The 10,412-nt window shown below is 36.9% G+C and overlaps 1 protein-coding gene across 3 annotated transcripts in view; it reads left to right on the top strand.

Moving 5' to 3' along the window:
• The window catches only part of AFF4 (AF4/FMR2 family, member 4), a 76,433-nt gene extending 67,427 nt beyond the window's left edge, over positions 1-9,006 (top strand). For all 3 annotated transcript variants that reach the window (XM_004686716.2, XM_012727957.1, XM_012727956.1), the window contains exons 20-21: positions 755-975; positions 4,095-9,006. In XM_004686716.2, coding sequence (XP_004686773.1) covers positions 755-975; positions 4,095-4,222 — 349 coding nt within the window. In that variant the 3' untranslated portion in view covers positions 4,223-9,006. The remainder of the gene's footprint in view (positions 1-754; positions 976-4,094) is intronic.
• The last annotated feature ends 1,406 nt before the right edge of the window (positions 9,007-10,412 follow it).

Raw genomic sequence — 10,412 nt, 5'->3', positions numbered from 1 at the left:
TTCTCAGTGCTGTGCTTTAACCCGCTGTGCCACCAGGGAGGACCAATACATTTTTAAGATGTTTTTAACAAAAAAGTGATTCCCACCCCACCTTGTCCCTTCCACCCCCATCCCCAAAACCTTTTTTAATATTCTTTTTTTAATGCTCTTGGCCATTTCCACAAACTTTAATACCACTGAAATGAACCTGCCAGATTTCAGTGTGTGTGTTTTAAGAAATATTAATTGACAAGAAGCTTAAAATGATCACCATTGATTGAGAAAGCTGTACCATTGGTAAATTCTGAATAACTTGGTTAAACTAGGAAAGTACCAGAAATTATGAAGTTAACAATAAGATGTTACTGTCTATTACCACAATTTTTGGTTGTTATTAAATTCCACCAACTTTCTACAAAACAATTTGAGAAGTAGTTAATTATATTCCAAAACAGATGGAAAGTATGTTTAACTGGGACAAAAGAACCCAGCTTCTAAGTCTTTGAACTGTTACTAACAATATACATGACTACCTCAGTTTTTTTCCCATCTCTTGTGCTGTTGCCATTCATTAATATAGAGTCTAAAAAAGATTATAATTCACTAAATCTTTAGTGAACTAAGTACTAACATAGAAGAAAATGTACTTCTCTGGGGTCCCTTCTTAAAAGAATGTAAAATTTAAAAGTGTCTGTGTAGAAAGAGCCAATAATAAATTGATTTTATCATGTTCACCATATCCTTGTAAACAAGCTTCCTGTTTTTCTTTATGTAGCAAAGCTGTTGGAATGCCTTCCCCTGTGTCACCAAAGTTGTCACCAGGCAATTCAGGAAATTATTCTTCTGGGGCCAGTAGTGCTTCAGCAAGTGGTTCTTCAGTGACCATTCCACAGAGGATCCACCAGATGGCAGCCAGCTATGTTCAGGTTACATCCAACTTCCTCTATGCCACTGAAATTTGGGACCAAGCTGAACAGCTTTCCAAAGAGCAAAAAGGTTGGAGAAACTTTGATTAAGGGATTTAGTTGTTTAAAGGAGCTTTTATTATCTAGTTAAATATGGTCTGGCCTGCATTTGGTTTATTCTCTCGTCTAGACTTAATGATAAGTGTTTGTTAATTTCCTTTTCTTTGTAGTCATACTAAATATATTGAACTTGATAAAAAAAAACATAGCTTTCACTATACTGGTGACACAAATTAAGACAAAAATAGTTTTTGTTCTAAGACAGATATGCCTCTATTCTGGCACATTAAATGCAGAGCTTACTATAAAAGTAATAAAGTACATGTTCTACTTGAGGATGGTTAATAGGAATTTGACTGTAAGCATAGGATTATAGCTCTACATTTGCTCATGTGATTATAGCTCTACATTTGTTCATATGATGTTTTATAAGAGTACATTCATACTGGATTTTTAGGTGAATGTTGTAAGAAACAGGTGATAAAAGAGAATAAAAAGTAAATAATTTTCTTGTATTTAATATTAGGTCATATGAGGCTTTGTAACTTTACATTGAGAATTACAAAATATTTTAATGCCTTTAGCGGTAAGTGCTCACTTACTCTAATAGATGTAATTAGCATATATGTTTGTGTAGCCTTTTACTCAGGTATATCCCTTCTAGGGTGGTACTAAAGGAGCCTATCTTGCCCTTTTGTCAGCATATATTTATATACTTACTACATGAACACGTCAGATGACAATTATGTATGTTAGCTGCATCTGCAATTATCATTTCACGATATATGTGAATCAAGGCTTAATGCCTCAACCTACACAGTGAAGTATGTCAATTATATCTCAGTAAAACAAGACGAGGGAAATAGTGAAAGAACTATAGAAGGGAATCCCCAGCAGAAAGTATAAATGCTGTCAGTACTGCTCACAAAAAGTTATAAAGCTACTTAAAATAACTCCCTCTGCTTTTGTTCCATTTTCTCTGATACCAGTTTTCTTGCCTCAGTTTTACTGTAATTTTTCCATTCTGTATCATTTTTTGTATTGCAATTTCCAAACATTGCCAAAGGAAAGAGCTTCAGTTCAACAATGCTACTTTTATTTTTTTAAGATTTATTTATGCATACAGAACTGGGGTACAGGCCAGAGGTACAGGAGCAGTGAGAGGATTCACCAGAGACAGTGTGGGGAGCAGAACAGACAGATTGATGAAGTACACTGCTGAGGGGAGCAGCAGGTGAAGCAGGCTGGAGAGGTCTTCTGTGCCATGTGGGTCACCACCTTGGCCAGGGTTCAAACTTGTGCTGAGGCAGTTGAGGTTAGCTTCGCAGTGCTGTGCATTAACCTGTTGTGCACCAGGGAGGGCCCTCAACACTACATTTTACTAATCTTGTTCTTGTTCTTTCTCCCCACTCCCCACCCACCTCACTTTCTTTTCCCCTGGAGAATTTTAAAGCCAAAACTGTATTATGACATTGCCTCTGAGCAGACTTTGGTATGCCTCTTTAGGTGATTCAGGTGAAAACATGACTATCATACCTCTAACATAACCAGCAAAGTTAACAATATCTACTATATATCGCTTGATATATAGTCTACCATTATACATCTCAGTTATCTCAAACACACTTTTTTCTGACAGGATCCATCATCAGTGTTAAATATGTTCCCCTTGTCCACTCTTTTTTTTCCCCCTGGCCATGCTATTGATGTCAAGGAGAAACTGTAGAATGGACTACTGACTACTTCCTCATGGTGTCATTTAACTTCTATAAAAAAAAATTGTATTTTGAGACTTGATTAGATTCAAGTTTATATTGGCAGGTAAGAATGCTTTGTAGGTGGGCCCTCTCTGGTGGTGCAGCAGGTTATAGCACAGCACTATAAAACTAGCTATAGCCACTTCAGCATGCATTCGATCCCTGGTCAGGGAGGTGACCCACATGGCACTGCAGACCTCTCCTGTCTTGCCCGCTGCTCCCCTCAGCAGTGTACTTCTGTTCTGCTCCCCACTTTAACTCTAGTGAATCCTCTCACCAACCAGTACCTCTGGCCTATATTCCAGTTCTGTATGCATAAACAAATTTTTAAAAAGCATAAATAAAGCATTCTTTTAAAAAAAAAAGAATGCTTTGTAGGTGGTGGTACTGTAGATTTCCTGTTACATAATAATATAAGTCATATAATGGCTGTCCTTTTTTAGTGATGGTAAGATACAACCATTGGTTCATTCAGGTAGTGTGATCTTGATCAGCTTGATATATGAGTCCCTGTGAAACTTTAACTTAGGATTTTAGCATCCACTGGACCATTATTTTTTTCAGTTAGGAAATAGGAAATTTAGCAAGATATTTTTATTCTGACATTTCTTCAGTGTTCATTAGTTGGAATTCTGTTAAAAAAAAAAAACCCTTCTCTCCTTTACTGTTGATTTCTTGTATGTTTGAATAGCCTGAGGTTTTAATCACGAGAATGACCTTTTCTCTCTGCATGTGTAAAAACTCCTTACTGAGTCCTCCATTCCTCTGTTTTTTCCTCAAACTGTATTAGGATCAAATTTAGTTATTGTCATTCCCTCCCTATTCCCAGCCTCATGCATATATAAACTTGTGTTTGTTCATTTAAAAATAATCCTTTTACTTCTGTTCCTTACATTTTAAAACTATTGTCTAAAATGAGATTTAATTTACCAATCTTGCCTGGTATATGTTCATAACAGAAAGGTTAAATACAAGCTACCCCAAGTTCTAACCTCCTCTATAAGGTACTCTTAAGAAAAGTGTGAAGCACACAATTTTTTGTTTGCACCTCTTACTTATACAGAAACAGTTCAGAGAGTGTTTAAGTAGCAGTATACTGTAGTACTAGATCTCCATTCTAATGATTTTCCTGCATAACGTGGCAATTTTAGTTTCTTTCAGTACAATTCTGTTCATTCAGCACGTGATTCCTGACCATATAGGCCTTTTAAAGTGTTTTATGACTAAACTAGAGAGACACTATGAGATAGCTTCTTCTAAAACATGGACAGTTATCAGTTTAGTGGAGGAAGCAGTGTTTTTAAATTTCATATGATATCTTCTACAATCTAGAGAAAATTTTAAAGCAATGATTCAGAGTTGTATGATTTAATAAGTGTTTTTGCTTTTCTAGAATTCTTTGCTGAACTGGATAAAGTAATGGGCCCTCTCATCTTCAATGCAAGCATCATGACAGACCTAGTTCGTTACACCCGGCAGGGACTACACTGGCTTCGCCAGGATGCCAAGTTGATATCTTGAACCGAACACATTCTCGTTGCCTCTGATTTTCTCCACAACACTGTGTCACATCACGAAGGAAAACTGCCATAACACGCCACTTAGTCGACACTAAGAATGAGGAATGGTTTTCTCCTCCCTGGTTCATGCGTTGTTTTTTATAACCCAAAACCATCACGTCAGTTGACCCCTTCAATATTCCCAATGTGAAAATTTTATTTAAATGTTTTTAAATCTGCAGCACATTGAAAAGATGGTTTCAGTAATCTGTACTAAGATTGAAATTACTGTTGCAGTTTATAACTAATCAGTTGAAATTCTATTTATTTTAATTTTTTTATGTTCCCAGATTGGGGGTAGTTAAATACTTAGTTATTTCTGCCTATAAATTTACTCTTGAATATTTAGCATAAATGTAATGTAGGCATTTTTATTTATATACTTTGGGAGCTTTGTTACCTAATAATGTTTTTTTGTCATAACTCTTCTAAGAGTAAGAGATGGTTCTTCTAAAATATGGACATGTTCTTTCTACGCCTACTACCTGAAATTATTTCAAATCTTAACTACAATTTTATTATTGTAGAATTTATACATAGTATTAAGGATATTCTTCTACACATGAAAAATCACTTAAATACGAGAAGATGGCATTCTACATGGATGTAAAATGAAATGTCTCATTTGGTATGCATTATTTCAAGAAATGTGAATGTGTGTTAATAACACTAGCAATCACAAGGTGACTATAGCTTGCATCAAATGCATTACAAAAGAAGGCAGGCAAACTTCCTAGGAGAAGCATATCATGTGAAGGGTTTCATAAAAGGACAATCTTGAACTTTGTGGATTTTATTAAAACCATGTGGGGTTTTTTTTGTTTTTTGTTTTGTTTTGTTTTGTTTGCTAATCATTTGACACTTAATTGAACAGTAAGTTACTGTTGAACAATGGATGAGCCAGCTCCTGAGGGTTGCTGCCTGTATCTCTTACTGATGATGTTTAAAGGATAAAGTGTCTCTTCAGAACTTTTTTGTAAACATAACCCCCTGCAGCAGATTGGTGCTCTGAGAAGAGCATGCAGTGACTGGTCTCAGAATGGACTGGAGTTCTGGTATGTGTGCTTTTTGCTCTACAACTTAGGGTTCTAATGCCTGATGTGGAGATGATGAATTTTTTAAAAACTATCTTGTATTTACTTCTTTTGTATTATGAAGGCCCTTATCAATATTGTGTTTCTGATGGGATCAGAAAATTCACATTAGAAAAGTATCTAACTTGGTTCAATGTGTGCTCTCTTGGAAAGGGGAGGGGTGCAGGGGTAGAGCTTAAGAAGTCACCTCTGTAAGAGTTGTATATCAAAATAACCTTTCCCTATAAGGTGCATATAGGAATGAATAGTGAGAAATGTACCCTCTATCGTTTGTTTTTAGTGCCCCTATCATGTCTGGTGTGCCTTAAATCTTACCTTTAAATGAAGACTCTATGGATTGTTTACAGAAGAATTTTTACACTAGGACCAGATCACCCATACAGTTGGTCTTCTGCAGTAATGATGTTAAAATTGCTTTCCTTTTAAATCTTTATATGGTCACATAAAGATGAATTCTTTCAGAAAAGCTAATGCTTTGGTACATGACTTAGTCTAACCTACTGCATGATGCTGCTTCAAAAAATAGCCTGTTCTCCCAATTCCATAAAATGAATCTAGCCAATCAGAAAAAAAAAAAAAGATTGCCATGCTATTTATAGATGATTGCTTACGCTTGAAATGGGAAAGGAAAGACAGAAAATCTCCAAGTGCAGTGATGCAGTGAATCCTCTGTGTTTGAGTCTCTTTTACACTTGTTTTCTGGAGCTAATGAACTTTCATTGTCCTGTGGCCTCCATGTTTATAAATGAGTTTCTTGAAAGTTTTGTACCTCAGATATTTTTTTGCATATTATTGAAGATTGAAGTTGACAAATTATGTTGAATTTAACATTTTTCCCTTGGAGAAATTGCCTCTGGTATCTTTCTGATGTAATCCTAGTGTGTTTTTGAACAGTTTTCCTTAAGAGGACAACTTCTCAGTGATCGGTGATAGTTGGTAAGAAATTTGCCACTGTTAATCACATAGATGTATGTCCTCCTGATTCCTCTGATTGTGATTTCTTAATTTGCAGTGATGTCTTAGAAATGGAAAAAGGGCACCTGTGAGTTTCAGTGTGCTCTAGTCTGGTGTGTGTCCTGAGAGGCAGCAGGAAGGTTTCTGGGATCACATTGATGATTTCGTTTAAGCAGAGTTTTCTGCCTGTTTTATGGTGCTGCTCTAAGATACTCACACTCTAAATCTATGTGAATCCCTATAGTTATCAAGTTTTCATTGTGGAGGGTTTTTCCTACCAGGTAGTAATGGGCAGTGGATCAAAATCCTATCCTAAATAATTGAATTGTCAATGTAATAGTAGTCTGTGGCAATATCACTTCTTCCCCTTTGTCTCTCTTCTCAGAAGTCTGTCTGGGTCTTCATCTGCTCCAGCATATATTTTGGACTCCTTTACAGGTGACCATTCCTCCTTCCTCAGTAGGTGTCTTCAGTGTTCTCTAAGCATTTCAAACTGAATTTGACAAGTGGCTAAATACTTGGTCAGAGACTTGTACTTAATATAGTTAGTTATAGAAATGGCAACTATTTTAAAAATTGCTCTGTTGACTGCTCTTTAAGACCACACTTGTATGCCAGGAGGCAGCAGCCTACACCATTGGACTCTTTACAGGCAACCAGCTAACAGATTGCAGTGGATGAAGTTGTCCCGCAGTAGTCTTGCCCAACCTGGACTGGGCTGTGGGGAGCACTCCCCTCCAGGTGATTCACACTTCCACAGTCCAGCCCAGGTCCAGTTTGGAAGCATTCAACCTATTTCTTGCCACAGTACCACCTTTTTTCTGGGCAAATAGCCAAGAACTGACTCCATTAGCAGTGAGCACTTCAGATAATTTATAGAGTTGCTAAAGAGTGGAGAAGGTTGACCATCACTAAATTAAACCTCCAATGAGAAAGCAATCTATAACGGGTGCACATGCCCACACACTCCTGTGCTCTGGGAGCTCTCCTACTGATGGATCCGTAGGCATCTGGGCTGCTCTTTGAATGACACACTTGTGGCTTTATTAGATTCACCATTGTTGTTGTTTTTTAATTGTTGTCTGTTTCTTTTCATTAAAGAAAGGTTTAATTGGCTAGATCAAACAGCATCATTGTGATACAATGACAGAAACTTTGGGAAATTACCGTTATTAAATGAGCTTGCATTGTGAAGCAAGAGCCTACGAAAGGCACCTGTTCTCCATGAAAGTTCTGGCTCTAGAGACAGCACTCTGGAATTTGACAGCAGCCAGTGGTTGCTCCAGTCAGTGATGCCTAGTTGTGTAGAGGAGAGGCACACTGCGTGCTCTTCTAGATGTGAGGGTATGCAACTTTGGATTTTAAAATTATGTACACATACACTTTATATATATGTATGTATGTATGTATGAAAACATGAATTAGTTTGTCAAAATGTGTGTGTTTAGTATTTTAGCTTAGTGCAACTATTTCCACATTATTTATTAAATTGATCTAAGACACTTTCTTGTTGACACCTTGAATATTAATGTTCAAGGGTGCAATGTGTATTCCTTTTAGATTGTTAAAGCTTAATTACTATGATTTGTAGTAAATTAACTTTTAAAATATATTTGAGCCCTTCTGTAGTGTAATGGGGCTCTTACAGGGTGGGAAGGATTTAAATTTTCCAGTTGCTAATTAAACAAAATGGCCTCATTATGTATTTTGAATTATAGGAGTTTGCCTCTGGGTCCCAGGAACACCTGGGAATATGTGTTTTAAGCAGCTTATGCTGTTTTTTTCATTGAAATCTAAATTGGGAAGCACAGCATTTCAAATCCATATAGACTCCTATAACTCATTTCAATTTTAGTTGACTTCATTTCAATTTCATGTTATCAATGTGGTGGGAGAGGCAGACTTCTTTCCAGTAATAATATTGCACATCTAAGGATGACAGAAGAGTTAAGTATTGAATGACTTCGGAATATTAGTGACAGGAGGCTAAATTGGTTATGTTTGTGAGCTTATCTTTCACTTATTCACTAATAGAGAAATTCAGCATAGACCTCTAGATCCCTCCTAGCCCCATGTTGGCAAGTGAGAGGAATTAAATTACTAACCGTTGGTCAAGTAGATGCAGATTCTACTCAGACGGGCCCTATGGTTAATGGGAAAAAAAAGTAAATAAATAAACTGCCTCCAGAAAAGGGGATGGGTGAAGTATCTAGCTCTCTTCTTTGCGATGGAATTAGGTCACAGAATGCATTAAGCCTAAACCGAGTCTTAAAGATATCTAAACAGTCCAACAGCCTTAAATAACCGTCATGTGATGATACTGACTTTTGGGAATGTCAGCATTGATCTCTCCTTGTCACCATTTAAGCACTCACCTAAGGATAAATTGCCATTCTGAAAAAGAATAAAGCTCTGTAAACGATTGTGGAAAAGTTCCCACCCAGAAATTCTAGTAATACTGTTTTACCTCTTCCTGCTTCCACATGGGATTTCTTTTCAGCTTTTAACCATTGGAATTTTCTGCCTGCTGTGTTCTTCTCCGGAAAGTATCTATTTGGAAATGCTGCCTTCCAAACCAATGCCATGATTATCCATACTGTTGAGTTGTTGTTGCTGTTCAAGAAGTGTCCCCATATAACAACTTTATGCACACACCTGGCAAATCATTGACATGAGCATTCAGCAGTACTGGGCTAGGGTGGGGAGGGGGGAGGGGGGGGTGGGGTGGGACAGGGCTCACCAACAGAACTGGCCCAAATGGCTGTGCCTAAAACGGCACCACCTTAAGGCCCAGATATGGGGTTGGTAAGCACAGTTCTGAAAATTTCTATCTAACCTCCGTTTTGAATGGTTTTGGGAAATTTTGTATATGGAGGATGGAAATGCTTATATATTTATTGAAAATTCTTTTATCTTATTTGAAATTAAAATTATTTGGTGAACGATGGTTTGATATTTGGGGAGGGTTTTGGAGGGGTGCTAATGCCACTGATCAAAGGCCTGTTGATTCTGCAGAAAGGTACTGTTAGTGTCTGATAGGATGCCTTTGTTTTGTACATGATCCAAATCTTCATTTTACATTTCTTTTATTCAAAATATTTAGGCATCTGACATTTTCAACCAAAATTTCAATTATATACTGTGATTTTTATTTGTTGCAATACATTAAAATTTCAGAGGTACTTTGGGGCTCAAAAGCTAGGATTTCTAAGTCAGTATGTGCATTTCACATAATAAAGCTGTTAATGGTGAGCAAAGTATTATATACTAACTAGATTTTTCCACATCTGTATAGTATATTATATGTATTTTGTGGTATTGAGATTATAGAAAGTTTAGAGTGTCAAACATGCGTTTAATGTGTATTTTTAAACAAATTTATGGCAATTAAAATATTTGGAGACAAGGGTATCACATTTCAATTTGTAAAGATCTTTTTAACTCTACTGTGTCATTAAGATGCTTTGTATAATGCCAAACCATAGCTGGAGAAACTAAGTTTAATAAATATCAAATAGATTTTCTGTATTAAAGTTTATAAACACTGTGCTCTTTACACTTCTTCAACTCTTACTTTCCCCTGTTCATGCATTGTTTTGTATCTTCGGGTTCCACTGCTATTCTTCTCTAAAAGTCCAGGTCTCATCATCTAATTATAGAAGTCGTAAACTTGCTGACCAAAGGGCTTTTGTATAGATCAGAATCTGCCACGCTCCAAATGAAATCTTTTATTTGCTGCTCTTGGCGGCGTGTGCATTTGTTTTATTGAACTAGGTTTTTCTTGCAGTTTTGCCTGATGTTCAGTGACTGACAGACTGGGCATATCATCAGGCAAGTGCCAGCGTGACCTTTGACACCTCACTGCAGTTTTTACTTGGAGTGAAGAGCAAGGGTCTGGCGTCCGCTTACCAGCTTGCCAAGGCCGATCACATAGCTATTGCTAAACTTCTGCCTCTGACCAGACATTGTGCTATTTCTTGGGGAAGAACAAATGTTCTCACTACACTTTCCAGAATTATTTAGGCAATGCTGTTTTTTTCTCCTATAATAGACAAAGTGATCCCTTCAAAACTTGAATACCACACTACCAGCAATTCAATTTGA

Source organism: Condylura cristata, unplaced genomic scaffold (genome assembly GCF_000260355.1).
Source record: "Condylura cristata isolate star-nosed mole 26May11 unplaced genomic scaffold, ConCri1.0 scaffold00021, whole genome shotgun sequence".
In the NCBI taxonomy this organism is placed as follows: Eukaryota; Metazoa; Chordata; class Mammalia; order Eulipotyphla; family Talpidae; genus Condylura; species Condylura cristata.
The sequence above is the reverse complement of the archived record's forward strand: the minus strand, read 5'-3'. Positions and strand labels throughout refer to the sequence as shown.